The sequence below is a fragment of the Mesoplodon densirostris genome, chromosome 6 (genome assembly GCF_025265405.1).
Source record: "Mesoplodon densirostris isolate mMesDen1 chromosome 6, mMesDen1 primary haplotype, whole genome shotgun sequence".
NCBI classification, from domain to species: domain Eukaryota; kingdom Metazoa; phylum Chordata; class Mammalia; order Artiodactyla; family Ziphiidae; genus Mesoplodon; species Mesoplodon densirostris.
In genome coordinates, this window is record NC_082666.1 from 112,392,924 (window position 1) to 112,418,112 (window position 25,189).

The 25,189-nt window shown below is 39.9% G+C and overlaps 1 protein-coding gene across 3 annotated transcripts in view; it reads left to right on the forward strand.

The window, feature by feature from the left end:
* Positions 1 to 14,437, forward strand: part of PTPDC1 (protein tyrosine phosphatase domain containing 1) — an 88,401-nt gene extending 73,964 nt beyond the window's left edge. For all 3 annotated transcript variants that reach the window (XM_060102445.1, XM_060102446.1, XM_060102447.1), the window contains 5 exons: positions 931 to 1,068; positions 2,774 to 4,032; positions 6,981 to 7,166; positions 9,841 to 9,951; positions 12,529 to 14,437. In XM_060102445.1, the coding sequence (XP_059958428.1) occupies positions 931 to 1,068; positions 2,774 to 4,032; positions 6,981 to 7,166; positions 9,841 to 9,951; positions 12,529 to 12,645 (1,811 nt within the window). In that variant the 3' untranslated portion in view covers positions 12,646 to 14,437. The remainder of the gene's footprint in view (positions 1 to 930; positions 1,069 to 2,773; positions 4,033 to 6,980; positions 7,167 to 9,840; positions 9,952 to 12,528) is intronic.
* The last annotated feature ends 10,752 nt before the right edge of the window (positions 14,438 to 25,189 follow it).

Consider the following 25,189-nt stretch of genomic DNA (forward strand, 5'->3'; position numbering starts at 1 on the left):
CCTTCCATCCTCCTCTCCATGAGTTACCAAGGACAGAACTCAGAGACTTTTTGTCTATTCAGCTCTTAGGTTAAAAAGGTGATGGAAGTAAACAGTTACTGCATAGTAATGTAGTAGGGCTTCTAAAAAGTGAAGATAAGCTAACTTTGACTTTAAATAATGCTATCATTCTTCTGTGGTATTGCTGTTGAAAGTATAAGATTTCTTTTTTCCTGTGAGAGTGAACTTGCGAGGAGACCTTGTAGAAATAATGCCTGTATAATTAACATAAACAGTATCCAGACCTGTCATCTCATGTAATCCTTAAAACAGTCACATAATATATAGTTGTTCTGCTTCACACATGAGGTCACACAGGCTGAGGAAGTTCTGACTTGCCCAAGATCACAGCTTAAACATGGCAGCAGGATTGGAACCCAGGACTCATTCATGCTTTTACCTACTGCATAGCTCTGCCCCTGGGTAGGATGCAGGGATTCTGTATGTGACAATCTACAACTTGTTTTGAAGAAGTTTATGTTAGCTTTTTTATCCTACTAGTTAGAAAATCTGTATGTACTACCTTATGCCATTTATCAGTCAGTTAGACATGTTTCCATGCTAAACAAGGTTGCATGCTTTCCCTCCATGGTTGAGTAATTTTGGCATAGATCATTGACTTTAATTTGCAATCCTGCTTTTCCTTAATTCTTTCTGACTCAGTTTCAGCAGGAAATGTGTTAAGTAATATAGAATGTGCTTTTTAAGAAATGTTAACAGTAAATGTACTGGAAATGTAAAAAGCCTATTATTTTAGGTCTGCTCATCCAGTGAGATCTGCATGCCTTACAGCTTTATACTGTTCATGAATTCACTCACTTTTTTCAAATGTCTTTACAAATATTTTTCCTGTATGTTGATTTTCTTCTTCTTCTCTTTCTCATTGTCCAGTTTACTTCTACAATTTTGGATGGAAGGATTATGGTGTAGCATCCCTTACCACCATCTTAGATATGGTGAAGGTGATGACATTTGCCTTACAAGAAGGAAAAGTAGCTATCCATTGTCATGCAGGGCTTGGTCGAACAGGTAAATGCTAGGAGGTGGTTTTATTGTCCTATATGTTTAAACATATAAGGAATATTTCCTAATTCTAGAGGATAGTTTTCAGATTCCTATCAAAGTTTTGGAGTCAAATGGAGCAAGTCAGTAAAAGATACTTGAAATATCTTAGATAGCTTCAGTGACCATATATTCATGAGAGTAATTTTGAGTGATTTAGTGCTAAAACCTCATCATATTGAGTAATAAATAGGTGGATTTCCATAGCTAGCTAAATGATCTTTCTGATTTTCTTCTTTAAAGGAAGACACTGTTCTTAGTATGCAGTGTCTTTTTAAAATGTAATTTCCCTTAACCAAAATAATAATGAAAATAGCAAGCATCGTTTCACCTACTATCTTTTTAAGTCTTTAGCAACAATGTAAGTTTTGAAGGAGGTTAATTTGCTACATCAAGTAAGTGGCAGGGCCATGATTTAAAATCCATGGCTGTAAGGATTTTGTTTATAAAGGAGAGTCTTACCTGTACCTAGAATTCTATATAAAAATCAATGATTTTACTTAAAAATGTTGCAGAATATCAGTGCAATACTGATATTGGGGCACAAAAAGGGTTGGAATCTTCATTGTCATGTAATCTAGCCAGACACCTGAGCTCGACTCTGTCCACAGTGTACCCATATACCTACCACTGGGTCTTCTACCTTCTGGGGAGCATCTTTAGGGTAGAGACTCAGTTCTGTCCCAGACTGTCAGCTCTCATGGTTGAGCCAAAATCTCACTGTTCTAGGGATTCCACATGATAGCTCTGCAGATATTTCATACTTACCCTAAAGAACTGCCATGTCCTAGTGAGAAAGATAGGTTGGACTTTGTCGTGTACTAGGGAAACATGCATTTTTCAGAGGTTCTGATTTTCATGTGTAACGAGATTCACAGACTTGGTGATTTACACAGATGTCTTTTGATTTGCCTTTTACTTGATGTTAATTAACTATTATATTTGAGTTAATTGATTATTGCCTTTTTATTCATTTTAATTTAGTATTAATTAACAAGAATACATAATGTTTATACTGTTAAGGCTATTTTCCTTAATATTAAGTGCTTATAGAAAAATAGTTATGGTCTAGAGGAAAATACAAATTAGTTTAGGCATTAGTTTAGTCTTAAATAAGAATCATCAGGAGAAAAAAATAGATTGTGAATGTGAATAATTGCCAAAGATAAAAATACCCAAGTAGGAAAAATGCCAGTCTGGAATGTGCCACCAGTTGATGTCAAAGATGGCAGGGGTGGGAAGTTCCAAGCAGAGTGTACAGACTGATTGGATAGACATTTTTAAGAGCTGTTCAGAGTGGAAAGCAGGATTGACTTTCTTCCGTGTTGGAGCTGGGCATTAATGACGGTAACTGGGCCAGGTCATCAGTTTATTCAGTCATCACCCTCCACACTCAGTCATCCCGCCTCACTCCACACCAACTCAGCTTCACTGGGACAGTTCTTGGTGCTTGCCCTGGAGTGCAGAGGTGAACGAGTGTTCTCAGTCAAGGGGAGGGTCGCCATATAGACTTAGTAAATAGATGAACACCTGTACAAAAAGTTATCATTGTCCTTAAAATGTTTCTGTATTTATATGGTTTCCTAACACATATTCAAATTTTAAATCACCCAAGAGTATAAATAAAAATATAAGCTTTTCTCATATCAGTATTCTCTTCTTCTCTGTTCAGGTGTTTTAATAGCATGTTACTTAGTTTTTGCAACAAGAATGACTGCTGACCAAGCAATTATATTTGTTCGGGCAAAGCGACCTAATTCCATACAAACCCGAGGACAGCTACTATGCGTAAGGGAATTTACTCAGTTTCTGATTCCTCTTCGCAATATATTTTCTTGCTGTGACCCCAAGGCACATGCTGTCACCTTAGCACAGTATCTCATTCGTCAGCGGCATCTGCTTCATGGCTATGAGGCACGAGTTCTGAAACACGTACCCAAAATTATCCATCTCGTGTGCAAATTGTTGCTGGACTTAGCTGAGAACAGGCCAGTAGTGACGGAAGAAGTGGCAGAAGTACCTGGCCTCTCTGCTGAAATTGAAAAGACTGTTTCTGAGATGGTCACAGTGCAGCTGGATAAAGAGTTACTGAGACATGACAGTGATGCATCGGACTCTTTCACCCCCAGTGCAGTGGTGGCAGATTTTGAGAGTCAGGATGTGATTCTTTCCAGTGAGCAAGAGTTTGACCCTCTTTGGAAGAGGCGGAATGTTGAGTGCCTTCAGCCCCTGACTCGTCTGAAAAGGCAGCTCAGCTACAGTGACTCGGACTTAAAGAGAGCCGAGTCACTTCTGGAGCAAGGGAGGACTCCGTGGACAGTGCCTGCCCAGGCCTTGCTTTGCCATAACCCCAGGCAGCAGAAGCACATAAGCCATTGTTACTCCCCACAGTCTCCACAGCTAGATTTAAATAAGGAAACGCTGGTCCACGATACATTTTCTTTCTGGAATCATGCTAAATTTGGAGGCCTGGAAGGACTCAAAGATGACAGGTCATCAATTTTCCATAGGACGAACATTCCAAAGGAAGTACAGCGAAGTAGAACCTTCTCTTCCGGTATTTCAGGTTCATACAATCCTGGGGAACCAGTTACACCAAATTTTGCAAATATCCCTAAGGAACTAAACTGTTCTCACCAGCAAGTGTCCCACTGTGAGTGTGAAACTCGTGGTGGTTGTAGCCCAAGCTCCGTTGCGGAGGACAGTGAGACTTGCCACCTCCCCGTGGACTGTGCGTCCAGTCCCAAAGCACAGTTCTTGGTTGGACCTGAAACCCGGGATAGCAAATACCTGTCTGAAGTTGCTCCATACACGGCTTTACATTCTGACTTGAGTGTTGAAGCAAGGAGAATACTGGCAGCCAAAGCCCTGGCAAATTTAAATGAGATTGCAGAAAAGGAGGAAGTGAAAAAGAAGGTAGAAATGTGGCAGGTACTTGTATTTCATTTAATTATATATGAGTGGGAAATATTTGTGTCAGAGCAAAAACAATACATTTTCCCAAATTCATTTGTTACAGGAATTTGAAGACATGTTTGTATAATACATAACTTTTGAACTTCAAGTTACTCAGCTGTAATACCAGCTTGCTGTCATAGAAACAACAGACACAGGGCTGTTTTGTAGGTTCATTTCAGTCTCTGTGAAAGAAAGCACTTAGTGCTTAGCACTCAGCAGGGTGCTTGACTGAGCAAGGCAATGATATTGATTGATGTCGGTAGTTTCCCTCTTTCTCACTGGGCTTGCAGGACTGATGGACAGCTGAACAGACCACAGCAGACAGCTGTAGGAACTGACCCGAAGTATCTCTAACCTGAGACCTAGCAGGGAACCACTCTTTGAGAACCAGTGACAGAGATATAAATGACATAGAGACAATTCTTTTCCAAAGCTCATTAACCCAAGTATCAGGTAAAGCCAGAAGGACGAGGGATGGATGCTGTCTGCTCAGCATTCCCTCCTGCAGACTTCCCAATCCACCCCAATAGGTGTTGGATTCCGGAAGGCAAATGGGAGTGGCCACAGCGTACCTTTGTGCCACTGGTTTTATCTGAGATTGGGTTCTTGGGGTCTATTTCTTAGCCTTTACTTAAATTAGAATGTGAAATTTTAAATTTTAACGCCTTTTTGTGTTGTAGTTTCACTAGGAAGACAGTCTTAAATTAGCCTTGCTCTCTGCCCAAAATAAGCAGCTGGTCTAGAGAAGAGGCAGGCCTTATAAACCTAGTTATCAGAAACAGATAAACTGCCCAAATGTGGGGCTGACCTGGGGAGGCCTGGCTCAGTGAAAGTTTGGCTTGTTAGCCCATAACCTACCATGAATTTTTTGTTTAGCTACTTTTCCATATCCTACCATTAATCAAACAAGGTGTGTACACTTTTCAGGAGGCCAGACCTTCCAGATGCAGAGGTGGGAAGAGTAGGCGTGGAGCCTCGCCCTCACTTGCAACTGTGTGACAGGAGGAGTGCGCTTCCACACACGATTTCTCCATCAGAATTGTACTGTTTTGCTTAATGAATAGTTAAATGGATTGCTTTCTGCCAACATGAAGTATTCTCTTTATTTCCTACTCCAAACTGAACAAGCCTTCCACTCAGTGGGCAGGTCTCCTCTGCGTCACTGTGAGCCACAGAAGCTAGTGGCAGGACCTCTGGGTTCAGGCTTGAAAGCTCACTACCCCCTCGTGGGTCAGCCCCACATGGGCCAGACTGTTTGAACACATAGTATAAACGAAAGCATTTCCTAGAGGTAGATACTACCCTATCATTTGGATAGGTTTGCCTTTTTTTTCCTTTCTAGATTTTATTGTGGGACTTTCAGTAATAAAACAAATCAGTTGAATTCTGGAAAAAGTAAAATGAACATGATTAGAATAGCATAATGCTGCCTGTGCCCTTATTAGGCCCTTTCACATCTATTATTTCATGTGATTTTCACAGAAATCCTGTGAAACAGATGATATTTTTTACAGATTCTTTGTTAATCTTTCAGTCCTTATGAACTAAGTATCACAGGTCAGGAAACTAAGGGTCACAGAGGTCAAGTGATGTGCTTGAGGAGATGTGGTCCAAAGGCAGCAGGGCCAGGATACAGTTCATGTGTTTAATACTTTCCATCATCCCTGATGTTTTTCCTAACCCTGCTGGAAGATTTCAGAAAACAACAATGATGTAATGGTTGTTCTACTAAGAGGGTCTTTGAGTCATGTTGTTTCTGCCCAACATAAAAATGGAGTAAAAGCTACTCTGCTATGTACATGATCTATGGGATATGAAGGACTATCCACAACTAAAAGTTTTGACTTATTTATGACATAATAAAGAGAAACCCAGTGCTGGAGGACCCTGGTAGCATGAGAAAAACATCACAGACTGGGATAGAGCAGATCTGGGTTGGGAATGCGCTCTCACACTTTGGGCTCCTGGGCAAGTTACTTCATCTTTCCTGAGCCCCCCAGTACATTTATCTGTAAAGGGGACCTCCTCGTTGGGTTGCTGTAAGAATCAGAGATAAGTCTTGTATCATCGTTCTTGTCATACTATAAGTATTCTATGAATATTGGATGGGTGAATGAATGAATGGTGGCAGTTATTCTGCTTATTACTATTGCAAACACGTATTTTATTTATTAAAAACAAATCTGAACCCTGTCAGAAATTAAAATTCTTATCTCACTTTTCCCCTGATCTCTGTGAGGTAAAGTTTTAAAATCTTAAATTATCTCCAGACATTTGGAGTATTGGCAAGACTTCCTAGTTGTTTTACCCTATCAACTTTCAGAATACAGGGCTTGTTTGTTAAATTCTACATAGGATTCTAAAAAAATTTGAAGGAAATACGTATACCACATTTACTAACTTTTTGGCACTTTTACACTTTACACTTTTTCATTTACACTTTTTCGTCTACCATTCTACTTCCTTGCAGTAAATATTTGTTTTGTTCCAAGGAGCCTGAAAAGGAAGGTTCCCTCTTCTTGAACTGTTTCTGTGGTCTCTAAACAAAGTGGAGAACTCAGGTTAGCTAAGCCTTTCTTTGTACCAAGAGCTTCAACAGCGCTCTCAGTTAGTCAGTCTACCTGTGGGGTGGAGATGAACGTTACAAAGGGAAACTGAGGCTTAGAGAAATTGCATGTCTTAGCCCAAGGTACTGCCTGGAAGTGGGGTCACTGGGAGGGGTCCCATTTCGTACCCCAGAGCCTAAGAGTTTACTCTCCTGGACAGCCTAAGGGTCATCAGATGTCAAACCGTGCCTGCCTCCCTCTCCTCCTCTCTCCCTCACTTTGTCTCTCTCTTTCTCTTCCTCTCCCTCCTTTCCTGTCTGTCCTCTCCTCTCCTCTGTCCTTTCTTTTTCTCTTTCTTTCTTCCTTCCTTTTTAGAAAGAACTAAATTCCCGAGATGGAGCTTGGGAAAGAATATGTGGCGAAAGGGATCCTTTCATCCTGTGCAGTTTGATGTGGTCTTGGGTGGAGCAGCTGAAGGAGCCTGTGATAACCAGAGAGGACGTGGACATGTTGGTTGACAGATCTGCGGATGCTGCAGAAGCACTGTTTTTATTAGAGAAGGTAAAGTAGCTGTTGAACAGTTGATGAAGTTAACCAAGGCCCTCAATACAAGTTTTACAGACTGAAAAAAACCCATTATAAACAAAAGAATTCACACAGAATTCCTTATCAGGGTCTAATTTAAATTTTTCCAGGGTAAGAGAAGAAATGCATCCCCAGTAAACATTTAGAAGATACAAAAATAAAAAGGGAAAATACCCATAACCCCAGGAGAACTACTTTAAACATTTTCAAGTTTTTTCTTTCAGTCTTACTGATGCATATGTTAACTTGGTAAAAATTATTTCACATACAACTTTATACTTCATTTTTGCTCAAAATTATAACGTAGGTATTTTTCCATGTTTAAGTTTTTCATTAATGTTAACTTTAATGGGTAGGTAATGCTCTTACATGGGGATATGTTATAACTAACCATTTTTTCATTTTCAAGTATTTGTTGCTACTTATTTACTGTGAGCATATAATGTGAATAACTGAGGTAGGTTGGAATATGCATTCATTTGTATTTCTTTAAAAAGGGTGTGTGTCACATATATACATTTATGTATATAATTTGTGTATGTATAAAATATAGAAGGAAAAATAAGAAACTGATAATGGTGGTTGCCTTTAGAACAGCAGTCCCCAACCTTTTTGGCACCAGGGAGAGGTTTTGTGGAAGGAAGTTTTTCCATGGAGTGGGTTGGGGGGAGGATGGTTTCAGGATAGTTCAAGCACAGTACATTTATTGTGCACTTTATTTCTATTATTTTTATATTGTAATATATAAGGAAATAATTAGACAACTCACCAAAATGCTGACAGGAGGCGGAGCTCAGGCAGTAATGCGAGTGATGGTGAGCAGCTGTAAACACAGAGGAAGCTTCGCTCACTCGCCCACTGCTCACCTCCTGCTGTGCGGCCTGGTTCCTAACAGGTCATGGACTGTTACCAGTCCGTGGCCCGGGGGTTGGGGACCCCTGCTTTAGAGAATAGTAGTAGGAGACAGTGAATGTAGGAAGCAAAAGAGACTTTTCATTGTAGATTCTTTTTTTTTTTTTTTTTTTTGCTGTACGTGGGCCTCTCACTGTTGTGGCCTCTCCCATTGCGGAGCACAGGCTCCGGACGCGCAGGCTCAGCGGCCATGGCTCACGGGCCCAGCCGCTCCGCGGCATGTAGGATCTTCCCGGACCGGGGCACGAACCCGTGTCCCCTGCATCGGCAGGCGGACTCTCAACCACTGCACCACCAGGGAAGCCCCCATTGTAGATTCTTTTATACAATTTAATATTTTTAACCCTGAAGAGATATTAAATTTTCATTTATAAATAGGCTTTGTTTTGTTTAGGAAGCAATGTTATAATCAGCCTTGAGTAACCTACTACGCTGTGGTGTAAACACCTCATTGCTTCCAAATCTTCTACTACTACTATTACTACTTCATATAGACACACAGAGATACACACAGGCACTTGCTCACAGTTGTGTGATGCACGTCTTTAAAGATAAGGTTTTTCCTGTATCTGCAGTCCCTTTCTTAGGCTATTTTCTGAGCATTTAAATTTTAGAGATGAAACAGGAGGGCGGGTAAGGAAGACAGTTAACTTTCATTGGGTGGCAATGGGCCAGGCCCTTGCTAGGTCATAATTTCTATTTTCACCTTTGTTCATCTCCATAACTCAGAGAGGTAGAGGCCCCACTTTTCATAAAAGGGAATGTGAAGCAGTCTGCTCACAATGTGCAGCATGTGTCAGAGCAGGATACAAACTCCGGCACAAAGGTCATATACTTTCTGTCACATTGTGCTGTTTCCTCATCATTCACTCCAACCCTCACGTGCAGGGCATTTACATTATTAAGAGTTTTTTACTTTTATAGGCATCACTGTAGTGATAATTTGTGCTTGCAGGTTTTTATGCATTTCAGATCATGTCCTTAGAGTAGATTTCCAGAAGTGAAATTAGTGGCTCTCAGGGGGCAACGTGAACTGAACGCGAATTGCTCCAGTGATGGAGTTTCTCCTTTGTTTCTCCAAAGTAAGCAACCCTCAGGAGTCAAGTTGGGGACACATTCTTCAGGGACCTTCCCCCTTATGTTATGGCATGCTCCTGGAGGGCTGTGGCTGTCTTTCTTCTTCTCCCCCTCCCCACTCAGTATTGTCTGCAACTGGCAAGACATGACGAAGGTACTGAGCCATCTAGTCCACACATTGCAGTGACGTGTCAGCATCTACTAGCCATACTCAAACGATTATGTCTAGAAACAACAAGAATGGATCGTCCTCAGTTCACTGCATGGAAGGCATTTGATTTTAAATTGCACTTATCTTCAGATTCAACTCTACTTTGTGTAATAACTAACCAGCTTTGATATTATCTACTGAAAGCTTTTCAAGTTAACACATAACCATAAACACTGGTAGAGCCCTTGGTAGATAGTTTAGTATTTGAGGTAAAGATGATTTGGTCACAAACCAGTTCTTGGCTTAGCAGTTGTTTTGAGTTTATTTCTTGAGGCATTTTTTTCTAACATCTTTATTGGAGTATAATTGCTTTACAATGTTGTGTTAGTTTCTGCTATATAACAAAGTGAATCAGCTATATGTATACATATATCCCCTCCCTCTTGCGTCTCCCTCCCACCCTCCCTATCCCATGCCTAACTTGTTTGATTTTGATTTCTGCAAAAACAGGGCCAGCAACAGACTATTCTTTGCGTGTTGCATTGCATAGTGAGCCTGCAGATGATTCCTGCCAACGTGGAGGAAGCCGTTCTTGCACGTGCCATTAAAGCCTTCACTAAGGTGGGTGGCACTTCTCTTTCCCCCTACAGACCACAGTCAGTATAATCTTTGTACATCAGAATCCGAGGGTCACCAGCCTTCTCTAAAATAAACCTTTTGGTCATATTTCCCTTTAATGGAAATGTGTTTGACATTTCTCGAAAATAGTTGCAAACTTTTGGCTAAAAAATGCCAGTTTCCTAACAATGATATAAAAGGCTGAACTGTGGGATTTTTTGAAGGAAAACTTTGGAACAAAGAAGTATTGTGTAGAGAGAAACAATTGAGTGTTGAGAAAATATTTCTAAATCATGTTCCTTGTAGAACTCAAGAGAATCTTTTCTTGTTGAGCCAGTTCTTCCTTGGGTCTGAACAAGAAACCATCTGCTGAGAATTTAACATCCAACGTTAGCAGTTCGGTACCGTGTCTGGTTGGCAAATCCTAAGCAAAAAGTAAAATAATGTTTCCTTTCCATGCACATCCTTTTGGCCTGCAGCAGTCTTTCCTGGCTGAAAAAACACGCCAGATTTCATACCAAGAGAAAAGATTCCCTTGGGACTTCCCTGGTGGTCCAGTGGTTAAGAATCTGCCTTTCAATGCAGGGGACACGGGTTTGATCCCTGGTCAGGGAACTAAGATCCCACATGCCACGGGGCAACTAAGCCCGCACGCCACAACTAGTGACCCCACACGCTCTGGAGCCTGCACACCACAACTAGAGAGAAGCCCGCTTGCCACAGCAAAAGACCCCACATGCCACAACTAAGACCTGGTGCAGCCAAATAAATAAATAAATATTGAAAGAAAGAAAATGTTCCCCTCACTTCTTAAACCAATTTGTTTGATATCTCTCATATGTGATACAAAAATGTCATTAAACAAAGAACCCAGTTTTTCGATGATAGTATCTGTGGCAAACATTAATGATAATAGCACTTATTATTTGTACTCATTCACCAATCTCTTTCCCCATCCACTCTTTCCAAAGTGATGTCCTTTTGGCAGGTTTCTTTGTTCCTCATCTGATGTTTTACAGCACTAACCACTTTGCATGCTCTCAGTCTCTTCATGACTGTTTCCAGAGTCAGTGCCTCAAAACCAAAGTCATGTGATCCTTTACATCTCTGTTTATGTTTTCATAGACCCAGAGGCCACTGCTATGTGGGGATGGTTGTGATTTGGTGTTTAACAAAGTATACAGTTCAAGCTGTTGTTAATAAGTTTTTGCAGATAGGACAGACAAAATAATGATTAAGATAAAGTTAAATTTCTGAATTCAACGGGAAAAAATCCTGAATACTGGTCTCTCTGAAAGTGGTAGGAATTCTTTACAACTTCTGTTGACCTTTTAGGGGGATACCAGTGAAAAGTTAAATATACCAGTTGTTCCAAATCTGTCTGTAAAAATATTAGAATACCGTTCTTGGGTCTCTCCCCTTGTGCACAATCTTAGGAGCAAAGGCCCTAATAGCTTCTATTCCAGGCTAGCTCTTCAAGGAAATCTGTGTAGCATCTGCTTCCTGTGTAACAAAGATCATGTTTCCTTCAGGCCAAAGCTTAGTAGTCTTGCCACAGCTCCTTCATCAAACATGGGGGATTGCCTAAGCATGGAGTTCCTCAGCTGTGATGCAGACTCCACCTGTGCCCCTCTGTATCATCCCCAGGGGGCTTGGAGGGCAAGGGAACCCCTTTGATTATGGAGTGTGTGCTGCCTTCAGTCATAAAGTTGTTTGTCTCTGACCCAGCAATCTCATGTCTTCTGCTGGCATCTATAAGGTGTGTTATCAGGGTGAAATCTCAGACCCTTCCCAGCCCTTCATAAGGGAACAGCCTTCGCTCTCTCTCTCCAGGAGGGAAGGGATCACTGGCCAAGTGATCCTGATCCTTTCCTAAGGAGTCACACATTTCTTTGGCGGTGGAAGTGGGGTGGAGGTGTGGTGATTGCTCCGGTTCTCTGTCCCAACATCACTCCTAACCCTGCAATATGGTGAACTTGGGTAAACAATCCAAATATGTATATGTGGTGCCTTCCCACCAATGGGAAAGGAAATTAACTTTATGGAGGTATTTACATGTGCCAAGCATGTGTTAGAGCCTCATATTTAGTACTCAGAGAAATCCTAAGGAGATGGATGTTGTGGTCTTCATTTTACAGAAAGGTTAGGTATGACCTGAGGCTGTAATTGCTGACAGGTGGAAAGCTAGGCTCCCCATTCAGGTCACCTCAGTCCAACAGTTAAGCTGGTGTGCATTGTTTTAATAAGGAGACCTTTCCCTTATACCATCCATGATTAGTCTCTGCATTCAAAACCCCCATCACACTCACTATTGACTTGCTTCATGAGTACAGTACATATCCAGGCACTAGATTTAATTTTTTTAGTTTTCATTCATAAATTTGGTATTGACATGATTGGCAGTTCTAATATAGTATTTTAATTAAAACTAGTGTGTGAAATGCATTGTGTGTGCTTTCTAATTGTATATAATTTTGTTTATAAGTCTTTGTTTTTTTCTCCACCCCCTTTCTTTTCTCCCAAAATACTGGTTAAAATTCTTGTTATAATATCCTGAATATGAATTTTCTTTGTTACCAGGTTAATTTTGATTCTGAAAATGGACCAATAGTTTACAACACCCTGAAGAAAATATTTAAGCACACACTGGAAGAAAAAAGAAAAATGACAAAAGACGGCCCTAAGCCTGGCATTTAGTGAAGCTGACTTTCCCCTCGTGAATATTTCAGACCTGAAGATCTAAATGGCATTTCTGCTCATAGCTGAACAAGCTGAAATGTGGAACTGCTTCGTCTCATAGCACTTTATTTCAGATGCTCTTGGTTTGTGCTAAGAATGCTTGTTCCTGTTTGGAGCAATTATTTATTTTAAAATATCCTTGAGTTACATTTTTGTGTTGAAAAATTGTCATAAAGTTGGTGCCACTTCTTTTATTTATTTAACTGGATTAATATTGTTGTATTAATATTTTAAGAATGTGGTGTTTACATCCTTATTCTTTTTGACATTTTGGAAAAAGTTTTAACTCTTCTTTCCAAAACAATTATCTTACTGATGGAACTCTTCCTAGAGTTTTTACCAAATAGATAATTTTAGTAGTAAAACTTCACTGTGTGTCTATTCCCCAATACACGACCTAAGGAAGTCACCAAGTGTCTTAAACTGTTTTATATTTGTTAATAAGGCAATTGACACAACATTTTTAAAGGATTTTTTAATATTTGTTTGAATTTGTTTTTTCTTTTTATAGATGTGGCAAAATGTATTATTTTTCAGAGTGATTTAGTTTTATGTTAAAGGATTGACAGTGCAGTGTTTGAGACTTATTACTGTAGGAAATAGACTTGCTCTTTGTCAGGCTTCCAGACAACCTCACTGACCTCTGCTGTCACAGGCGGAAGGAGCAGTTCTCAACACATCAAACCTTATTCCCACTCCCCTGGGCTGTTGCTGAGCTGAGCAGCATCTTTACAGAGAAAGTGAGATCAGTGACAGGCAGTATGGGAAGCTGCAGGACTCCAGCAGAAAGAACTGTCTTACAGGGGCGGGCACCCTAGCCATAGCTTCTCCCCAGAGGCAGTTCTGTTTACGCGGATGTTGTGATAGCACGAGCACCAGCCCACACCTCCTAAGTCTATCGTTCCATAAACCCAGATGCCTCAGGGCCCTATCTTTGGCTGCTTTACTTCTGTGAGAATTAAGATTTTTAAACTGAATTTGATTCAACGTAGGTTGCATTCATTTGGATAAGAGGAAGTAACTGCTCAAACTATTTTAGTTCCTTATAAACCAAACTATCAGCAATTGAAGCCATTAAATATTATTTAAATGAATATGTGGGGCACGAGAAGCCAAGCCACAGAACAGATAGTAGTTTTTCCCAATAAAAGTGATATTAAACCATTTTCTAACTAAAGCTACTACTTAATCTTAAAGACAGAATTTCAGGGGAAGTAAGGCTAATTTACAACAAATGAGATTTCTCCAACTTGTGCTTCTGAATCAAGCTCTAGCACATCAAAAATATTTTAGCCATTATTGGTCTTACTAACTCGTGTGGCAAATGCCAAATGCCACACTGTTTGAATTTTTTAGGAAATCAAATCCAGTGAATTTTAATGAACTGAGTTGCCCATTCCTGAAATTTCTTATTTTCAAGTGCCTGATCTGGGAAAGAAGGGGAGAGAACAATTACATTTATCCAAAGGTACATTATAAAAATACGTTTTTTACCTAAAAAGATGTTTATCCTCATCTCAGTCAGTCTCACATGGGCAGGCACCACCATGGCTTATTTGACAAGTGGCTTTTGGCTTGTGTGTCTGAAATGATCGTTTCAAATTATAGGATAGATCCTGCACAGCCATGATGTGACCGCAGCAGTGCATGTCTAAAATCTAAGTGCACCAGCCTGTAAAAGAGAGATGGTGGGAGAAATTAATCAGACTGTATACAGTTTTTGTATTAATTTGAATAAAAGTGGGGGAAAAAAAAAACCCATAGCCTTCGTCTTGTAGTTCTTTAGCTTGGTGCTCTTGAGGTCCTGATGATAAAGATGTGGCTTTGTGATTAGAGTATCCTGATGGTCAGCCTGAGTTGCAGGCTGAATAGTCAGCTAGCCAGGCTCTAGTCAGTCCCCATCCTGTCGGTTCAGAATGACCAAGGGTTGGAGGCTGGCAGATAGGAGGGTTCTAGGAGGAATGTGTAAGGAAAATCTCAAGGTCAGCAAGATTCCTGCCTTCCTGTGTTTGAACTGGTGGGGAGTTCTTTGTAGCCCGGAGGATAGAAATCTACCTACTGGAAGAAGTTACAGGGCTGCAAAATTTAGGTCAGCAGATTGGAAAGAGCCCAAAGCGCACACATTCAGAACTTAACTACCATGGCTGAGCACATGCATTGTCTTGCTTACTTCTCTTACAAGACCAAGAGAGAAGTATTTTTCATACTTGGCTGATGAAAGAATTCCCCTCTGACTGACTTTGAACCATGCTCACCTCCCTCTTGAGGCCCTTTCAACACTCGACTCCACGATGGCATTATAGAACATCACATTATCCATAACTTCAGCGAAAATATCCCACATTTTTTGTCCTCTGAAAAAGACTGAGCTCACTCTGTTACTGTTTTATATATATATGCACACACACACATTATATATATATATATATATATATATATATATATATATATATATAATCTCTAGCATATCACACTTTTTGGTTTTTCCTATTTCAGAGAATTTGCTGATGCTCTTTGAGATGAAGTGCTGCTTTTTTAGAGATTGCTTCATCTATTTGGATAACTCAGAAATGCTGTGCTGATCTACTTTCTCATTGCTTCAGCCAGCTTCCCAGTTCTATCTGAGAAAGAGTATGTGCTTTCATCACTCTGGATTCCATGAAAATAACCATATATCATACTTCAATAGAGAGAAAGTATCTCTATTTTCTCTTAAGTGGAGGACACTTACTCATATGCTTGGGTGCTATTTCTGGCTGTTCTCTAGAGGTCTAAAAACATTTCCAGAGATGCTATGTTGTAGACAGTGCATGCCCCAAGTTCTTGATATCTGAAGGCCCCCAAATAATTTGGGTGATTGTTTAAAAGTGATAGCTTACTCATAGAATCTTTGTTGTTGTTCAAAATTAATAAGCATTGATATATTTTCAGTGCAAGTGAACCAAGAACCACATTCCCTTTGGTGCTTTTTATTTTTATGAATGTGGCCCAAGATTAGCACCTTACCAAAGGAGCCCTTTTCATTGTTAGGTGTTGAAAATTATTTACAGATAAAATGGCAGGAGAAGAATTCAACAAATCCTGTTACACAGTGGTGCATTATTTTTTAGTTATGCTTTTACGCATGAGCTGATCTCTGATTAGCCCAACGCTGACAATAAAACTGATTTATAAGTAATCACAATGGAGCCATTCAATAGTGGAACTGTGGCAAACCTTCGTTCTAAGCCATCAATTAAAATATCCAGTCCCTAAGAATAATGTCCCAATAAGACTTTAATATCATAAAACCTTTTTCACTCAAAATAAGTTTCATACATCCACTGCAATTTATATCACAAAAGAAGGCTGTTATGCTCTTGCCTCCTGGCTTTTTTGATGAAAAGATGTTTTAAGAAGGAAAAGAAGTTTTAAGATTGCCTCTGGGAGGCAAATGAAAACATGTTTTAAAATTGCCTCTTTGGGGGGCCTCCCTGGTGGCGCAAGTGGTTGAGAGTCCGCCTGCCGATGCAGGGGATACGGGTTCGTGCCCCGGTCTGGGAGGATCCCATATGCCGCGGAGCGGCTGGGCCCGTGAGCCATGGCCACTGAGCCTGCGCGTCCGGAGCCTGCGCGTCCGGAGCCTGTGCTCCGCAACGGGGGAGGCCACAACAGTGAGAGGCCCGCATACCGCAAAAAAAAAAAAAAAAAAAAAAAAAAAATTGCCTCTTTGGGAGAGAAGTTATGTTTTTAGAATACTTTCCTGCTTACATGACCATTTGATTACAGTCTTCAAATACTCCTTGGTTTTGATTTAGTGAATTGCTTTATCATTTTCTTTCTCCTCTTAAAAATAAAACAAGACTACTCAGACGTTGAATCAGGTTGAACCATATTGAATGGCCATTTCTGCAAGTCAAGAATTATCAAATATGGGGCTTCCCTGGTGGCACAGTGGTTGAGAGTCCGCCTGCCGATGAAGGAGACACGGGTTCGTGCCCTGGTCTGGGAAGATCCCACATGCCGCGGAGCGGCTGAGCCCATGAGCCATGGCCACAGAGCCTGCGCGTCCAGATCCTGTGCTCTGCAACGGGAGAGGCCACGACAGTGAGAGGCCCGCGTACCACAAAAAAATTTAAAAAAAAATAAAGAATTATCAAATATGGGCCATTTCATATGGTTCAACCAAATACTAAATTTAATGTACCTGGGACTGGTAGGTGACATTTTCTGAATTATTTTAGCAAAGTTTAGATGATCAATTATTTTCTAAGAATATCCTGTATGCTCACATTAGAGTTCCAATACAATTGGAAGAGACTAATATGAAACTCCTATTCTTTCAGCAGTTGATTTGTGCTACTCTGCTTGCGCTCTGCTGATGCTGAGGATGCCCAGGAATCATTCCGTCATTCATCCTGCCATCAGGAGCCAAGTCTAGGGCATGTCTATATCTGCCACGCCACTTGTCCATGCTATCTTCTCCTTCCATCAGCACCCTGAGTTCTGCATTGTATGCCACCTCGCTACCCCCTTCAGTCCACACTTGCACTCTTTCTATACAATGCTGGAAGACTAATTCTCAACACTTGTTATTCAGTTAATTCCGAATGTCCTTCAAAACTCGGCTCTGATCCCTTCAAACAGAATATGTTCTAATTAACTCCTTGTTAAGTGTAATTAAGTTCAACTACCTGACGACCAAGGAGGTGGGGAGGTGTTATAGGCTGAATTTTGTCCTAAAATTCATATGTTGAAGTCCTAATCCCCAGTACCTCAGAATGTGACTGTGTTTGGAGATAGGGCCTTTTAAGGGGTGATTAAGTTAAAAGGAGGCCCATATGTGTGGGCCCTAATCCAATCTGACTGCTGTCCTTAGAAGAAAAGATCAGGACACAGACATGCACAAAGGGAAGATAGGAGGACACAGAGTATATGGCCATCTGCAAGCCAAGGAGAGGTCACTGGGGAACCCACATTGCTGATACTTTCATCTTGGACTTCCAGCCTCCAGAGTTGTGGGAAAATAAATGTCTGTTATTTAATCCACCCATCTGTAGTATTTTGTTACAGCAGCCTGAGCTGACTGATACAGGACGAAGCAAAATCTCTGCTCCTCCTCAGTGCTTACAGTGTACCTTGTGTGTGTTTATAGTTTTACTTCAAATAACACATTGCTTGGTTAAAAACTTCATGTAAACTGAAGAATGCAGTATGCATCTTCCTGTGACTTGCTTTTTTTTGCTCAACATGCTCCTCATATTTATGCGTGTTGATGTGTGATCTGTGTGTTATCTGCTGAGTGGTATTTCATTGTGTGGATATACCACCATTTATCCCTTTGACTTGTGATAGACACTTGGTGGTTTATATATGTATATTAGTATAAACACATGAGTGCACACATGCAAGTTTCTCTAGCCTGTGTAGCTCAGTGGAATTTAAGGTATGCACATGTCCAGTTTCCTATGCAATAACGAAGCATTTCTAAAAATGTTTGTACCTGTTTACACTCCCAGCAGCCATGAATGAGAGTTCCCATTGCTCTGCATCCTTGTCAACACTTAGTACTGTCTGATGAGTGCTTGATTTTGGCCAGATCTAGTTGATGGAGATAGCGTTCCAATGTGTTATTACATGTTCGGGGACATTTGTGTTTCCTCTTCTCTCAAGTGTGTGTTCACATGCGTCTCTGTCTCTCACAGGACTTAAACACAGGATGCTGGATTTGTTGATATTCTTTTCATCCATGGAACTGCTACTCCTAGTGTAACACTGGGCGCATAGAAGGGATTCAACAAATGTGGGTAAAAGAAAGGGAAGGGGGCTTCTCTGGTGGCTCAGTGGTTGAGAGTCTGCCAGCCGATGCAGGGGACACGGGTTCATGCCCCAGTCCGGGAAGATCCCACATGCTGCAGAGCGGCTGGGCCCGTGAGCCATGGCCACTGAGCCTGCGCATCCGGAGCCTGTGCTCCACAACGGGAGAGGCCACAACAGTGAGAGGCCCACGTATGGCAAAAATAAATAAATAAATAAAGGGAAGGGGGTAGAGGAAAGGAGGGGAGAGCCCTGATGTCAGTGTATATAGAAAAAATACCTAGGGCAATTATATTTAAAAACAAGAGAGTGGACTGTATAGGGGCATAATGGAAGTAATATTTCTCCACTTCATTCAAAGTAGTAAAATATCCATGCCAGTAGACTGTGCCAAGTTACATATGTAATACCTACAGTAAGCACTAGGAAAACTATGCAAAGTGATACTCTCACACACTATAATCAAGATGGACATTTTTTTTAATGAAAGAAATCCCACGTGTAACAACAAAGACCCAATGCAGCCAAAAATAAATAAATTTATGAAAAAAAAGTTTATTGTTTTAAAAAGACAATCTTAAGGTGTATGATGGACTAAATCTTTGTGTCTCCCCAAAACTCATATTGAAACCCTAATTCCCAATGTGTCTATTTGGACATAGGGCCTGTGAGGAGATGATAAAGGTTAAATGAGGCCATAAAGGTGGGGCCCTAATATGAGAGGGCTGGTGCCCTTATAAGAAAAGGAAGAGACACCAGAGTTTTCTCTCTGCCATGTGGGGACACAGGGAGAAGTTGGCTGTCTACAAACCAGGAAGTGAGTCCTCACCAGGAATCAACCTGTAAATCTCAGATTTACAGCCTCTAGAACTGTGAGAAAATAAATTTCTGTTGTTTAACTCACCTAGTCTATGGAATTTTGTTGTGGCAGCCTCGGCAGACTGATATGAGGTATATGATTATACTATGGTAGGGGTATGCACAGGAGGCTAGTAGAACACTACAAAGAGGGGCAATCAGATGATGAGTTCATGATGCTACTATATACAACAACTTGTGAAATATTTGCCAAAAACTAGAAATGGAATCACATCTAAGTTCATCAGTTGTTAAAGACAACTTGGGGATGCAACCAGCATCTCCATTCTCTGGGAAACCATATAGGACAAATGACCAGATTTCTTCAGTAAATAAATCACAAGGGAAGGAATCTATAGATTTTAAAAGACCTATTTGCCAAATGCAACGTATAGACCTGGGCAGGATCCTGATATGAACAAACTATTATAAAACAGCAATGGCAACAACATCTATATAGTTGATGATATAATGGAATTGTCATTTACTTTTTTTAAAAGTCATATTTTAAATATATAAGCTGAAGTACTTACAAATAAAATGATGCAATGTCTGTAATTTGTTTCAAAATTACCTAATGGGAGAAAGGGTCTCCTAAGATGAGGGCAGAGTTATAGATGAAATAAGATTGGTCATAAATTAATCATTGTTAAAGCTGGTTGTTGGGTATATAGGGATTCATTTTCTCTGTTTTTTTATACCTTTGAAATTTTCCATGATGCAAAGTTTAAAAAAGAAAAGCAATATGTACAATGTATTATTTTTCAATTTACATAAATTTCTGTGTATGACCTCTCGTGCTAGCCAAGATGGAAAAGAGACCGTGTTTACCTCACTCCTGAAACAAGAAAATACACACACACACACACACACACACACACACACACACACACACACACCAGCACCACCACCAACAACAACAATGACAATATTTAAGAAACTGGACCTCAGACAACAAAAGACAGTGATCTATGGGAGATGGGAAACAAATGTTGTGAGCCGCAATATTTCCACAACTTACTGCCCTGAGAAAGTTTCCAGACTGTGGCAGAGAAAAGGAGACTGAGAACAGCCTGGCAGTTTCCCAATGGCGGAAATGGAGCTGAGAGTCAGGAGAGACCAAGTGGCTAGAGCTGCTGGACAGAGTGCCACCCAGGAGAGAGCTACACAGGCAGGAGTCCAGAGATCTGCAGAGGGCCCCCTTGGGTGCTCAGCTGAGTACTGATCATTTCACGCATGAGGGAATTACCATATAAACAAACAGAAAAGAAAAAAATAGATCATCATCTTCAAGAGACACAGAAAAAGCATTTGACAAAATCCAACATCCATTTCCAATAAAAATTCTCATCAAATCATAGAAAGGAACTTCCTCAACCTGCTGAAGTGCATCTACAAAAAGCCTACAGCAGATGTCCTGTATAAGGATGAAAGTCTCAGTGCTGTCCCCATAAGATTAGGAACAAATCAGGGAGGGCTGCTCCTACCAGTCCTATTCAACATTGTACTGGAGGTTCTAGTTAGTACAGTCAGACAAGAAAATAAATAAAAGGCATCGAGAGTAAAAAGTAAAAGAAAATTTTATTGATTTCTATTGGAGTATAGTTGCTTTACAATGTTGTGCTAGTTTCTGCTGTACAACAAAGTGAGTCATCTATACACATACATATATCCCCTCTTTTTTGGATTTCCTTCCCATTTAGTTCACCACAGAGCACTGAGTAGAGTTCCCTGTGCTATACAGTAGGTTCTCCTTAGTTATCTATTTTATACATAGTAGTGTATATATGTCAATCCCAATCTCCCAATTCATCCCACTCTCCCTTCCTTCCCTGGTATCCATATGTCCGTTCTCTACGTCTGTGTCTCTATTTCTGCTTTGCAAATAACTTCATTTGTATCATTTTTCTAGATTCCACAAATAAGTGATATTATACAATATTTGTTTTTCTCTTTCTGACTTACATCACTCTGTATGACAGTCTCTAGGTGCATACAAATCTCTGCAAATTGCACAATTTTGTTCCTTTTTATGGTTGAGTAATATTCCATTGTATATATGTACCATATCCTCTGGGTTTTTCTTGAATTTTATTTTATTTTTTATACAGAAGGTTCTTATTAGTTATCCATTTTATACATATTAGTGTACATATGGCAATCCCAATCTCCCAATTCATCACACCACCACCCCCAGCCACTTTCCCCCCTTGGTGTCCATACATTTGTTCTCTACATCTGCGTCTCTATTTCTGCCCTGCAAACCAGTTCATCTGTACCATTTTTCTAGGTTCCACATATATGCATTAATATACGATATTTGTTTTTCTCTTTCTGACTTACTTCACCCTATATGACAGTCTCTAGATTCATCCACATCTCTACAAATGACCCAATTTCATTCCTTTTTATGGCTGAGTAATATTTCACTGTATATATGTACCATATCTTCTTTATCCATTCATCTGTTGATGGACATTTAGGTTGCTTCCATGACCTGGTTATTGTAAATAGTGCTTCAATGAACATTGGGGTCATGTGTCTTTTTTTTTTTTTTTTTCTTTTTTTTTTTTTTTTTCGGTATGCGGGCCTCTCACTGTTGTGGCCTCTCCCGTTGCGGACCACAGGCTCCAGACGCGCAGGCTCCGGACACGCAGGCTCAGCGGCCATGGCTCACGGGCCCAGCCGCTTCGCGGCATATGGGATCCTCCCAGACCGGGGCACGAACCCGTATCCCCTGCATCGGCAGGCGGACTCTCAACCACTGCGCCACCAGGGAGGCCCTCATGTGTCTTTTTAAATTATGGTTTTCTCTGGGTATATGCCCAATAGTGGGATTGCTGGGTCATATGGTAATTCTATTTTTAGTTTTTTAAGGAACCTCCATACTGTTCTCCATAGTGGTTGTATCAATTTACATTCCCACCAACAGTGAAAGAGGGTTCCCTTTTGTCCACACCCTCTCCAACATTTGTTGTTTGTAGATTTTCTGATGATGCCCATTCCAACTGGTGTGAGGTGATATCTCATTGTAGTTTTGATTTCCATTTCTCTAATAATTAGTGATGTGGAGCAGCTTTTCATGTGCCTCTTGGCCATCTGTATTTCTTCTTTGGAGAAATGTCTATTCAGGTCTCCTGCCCATTTTTGGATTGGGTTGTTTGTTTCTTTAATATTGAGCTGCATGAGCTGTTTATATATTTTTGAGATTAATGCTTTGTCCGTTGATTCATTTGCAAATATGTTCTCCCATTCTGAGGGCTGTCTTTTCGTCTTCTTTGTAGTTTCCTTTGCTTGGCAAAAGCTTTTAAGTTTCATTAGGTCCCATTTGTTTATTTTTGTTTTTATTTCCATTACTCTAGGAGGTGTATCAAAAAAGATCTTTCTGTGACTTATGTCAGAGTGTTCTTCCTATGTTTTCCTCTAAGAGTTTTATAGTGTCTGGTCTTACGTTTAGGTCTCTAATCCATTTTGAGTTTATTTTTGTGTATGGTGTTAGGGAGTGTTCTAATTTCATTCTTTTACATGTGGCTGTCCAGTTTTCCCAGCATCACTTATTGAAGAGACTGTCTTTTCTCCATTGTATATCCTTGCCTCCTTTGTCATAGATTAGTTGACCATAGGTGCGTGGGTTTATCTCTGGGCCTTCTATCCTGTTCCATTCATCTCTATATCTGTTTCTGTGCCAGTATGGTATTGTCTTGATTACTGTAGATTTGTAGTAAATCTGAAGTCAGGTAGTCTGATTCCTCCAACTCCGTTTTTTTCCCTCAAAACTGCTTTGGCTATTCAGGGTCTTTTGTGTTGCCATACAAATTGTGCAATTTTTTGTTCCAGTTCTGTAAAAGATGCCATTGGTAATTTGTTAGGGATTGCATTGAATCTGTAGATTGCTTTGGGTAGTATAGTCATTTTCACAATATTGATTCTTCCAATGCAAGAACATGGTATATCTCTCCATCTCTTTGTATCATCCTTAACTTATTTCATCAGTGTCTTATAGTTTTCTGCATACAGGTCTTTTGTCTCCTTAGGTAGTTTTATTCCTAGGTATTTTATTCTTTTTGTTGCAATGGTAAATGGGAGTGTTGTCTTGATTTCACTTTCAGATTTTTCATCATTAGTGTATAAGAATGCAAGAGATTTCTGTGCATTAATTTTGTATCCTGCAACTTTACCAAATTCATTCATCAGGTCTAGTAGTTTTCTGGTAGCATCTTTAGAATTCTCTATGTATAGTATGATGTCATCTGCAAACAGTAATAGTTTTACTTCTTCTTTCCAATTTGTATTCATTTCTTTTTCTTCTCTGATTGCTGTGGCTAGAACTTCCAAAATATGTTGAATAATAGTGGTGAAAGTGGACATTCTTGTCTTGTTCCTGATCTTAGAGGAAATGCTTTCAATTTTTCACCATTGAGAATGATGTTTGCTGTGGGTTTGTTGTATATGGCCTTTATTATGTTGAGGTAGGTAGGTAGGTAGGTAGGTAAAAACTCTGGAGCGTTTTTATCATAAATGGGTGTTGAATTATGTTGAGGTAGGTAGGTAGGTAGATAAAAACTCTAGAGAGTTTTTATCATAAATGGGTGTTTAATTTTGTCAAAAGCTTTTTCTGCATCTATTGAGATGATCATATGGTTTTTATTCTTCAATTTATTAATATGGTGTATCACATTGATTGATTTATGTATATTGAAAAATCCTTGCATCCCTGGGATAAACCCCACTTGATCATGGTGTATGACCCTTCTAATATGCTGTTGGATTCTGTTTGCTAGCATTTTATTGGGGATTTTTGCATCTATATTAATCAGTGATATTGGTCTGTAATTTTCTTTTTTTGTAGTATCTTTGTCTGGTTTTGGTAACAGGGTGATGGTGGCCTCATAGAATGAGTTTGGGAGTGTTCCTTCCTCAGCAAATTTTTGGAAGAGTTTGAGAAGGATGGGTTTTAGCTATTCTCTAAATGTTTGATGGAATTCACCTGTGAAGCCGTCTGTTCCTGGGCTTTTGTTTCTTGGAAGATTTTTAATGACAGTTTCAATTTCATTACTTGTGATTGGTCTGTTAATATTTTCTCTTTCTTCCTGGTTCAGTCTTGGAAGGTTATACCTTTCTAAGAATTTGTTCATTTCTTCAAGGTTGTCCATTTTATTGGCATAGAGTTGCTTGTAGTAGTCTCTTAGGATGCTTTGTATTTCTGTGGTGTCTGTTGTAACTTCTCCTTTTTCATTTCTAATTTTATTGATTTGAGTCCTCTCCCTCTTTTTCTTGATGAGCCTGGCTAATGGTTTATCAATTTTGTTTATCTTCTCAAAGAACCAGCTTTTAGTTTTATCGATCTTTGCTATTGTTTTCTTTGTTTCTTTTTCATTTATTTCTGCTCTGATCTTTATGATTTCTTTCATTCTACTAACTTTGGGTTTTGTTTGTTCTTCTTTCTCTAGTTCCTTTAGGTGTAAGGTTAGGTTGTTTATTTAAGATTTTTCTTGTTTCTTGAGGTAGGCTTGTATTGCTATAAAATTCCCTCTTAGAACTGCTTTTGCTGCATCCCATAGGTTTTGGATCATCGTGGTTTCATTGTCATTTGTCTCTAGGTATTTTGTGAATTCCTCTTTGATTTCTTCAGTGATCTCTTGGTTATTTAGTATGTATTGTTTAGCCTCCATGTGTTTGTGTTTTTTACATTGTTTTCCCTGTAATTGATTTCTAATCTCATTGTGTTGTGGTCAGAAAAGATGTGATTTCAATTTTCTTAAATTTCTGAGGCTTGATTTGTGACCCAAGATGTGACCTATCCTAGAGAATGTTCTGTGAGCACTTGAGAAGAATGTGTATTCTGCTG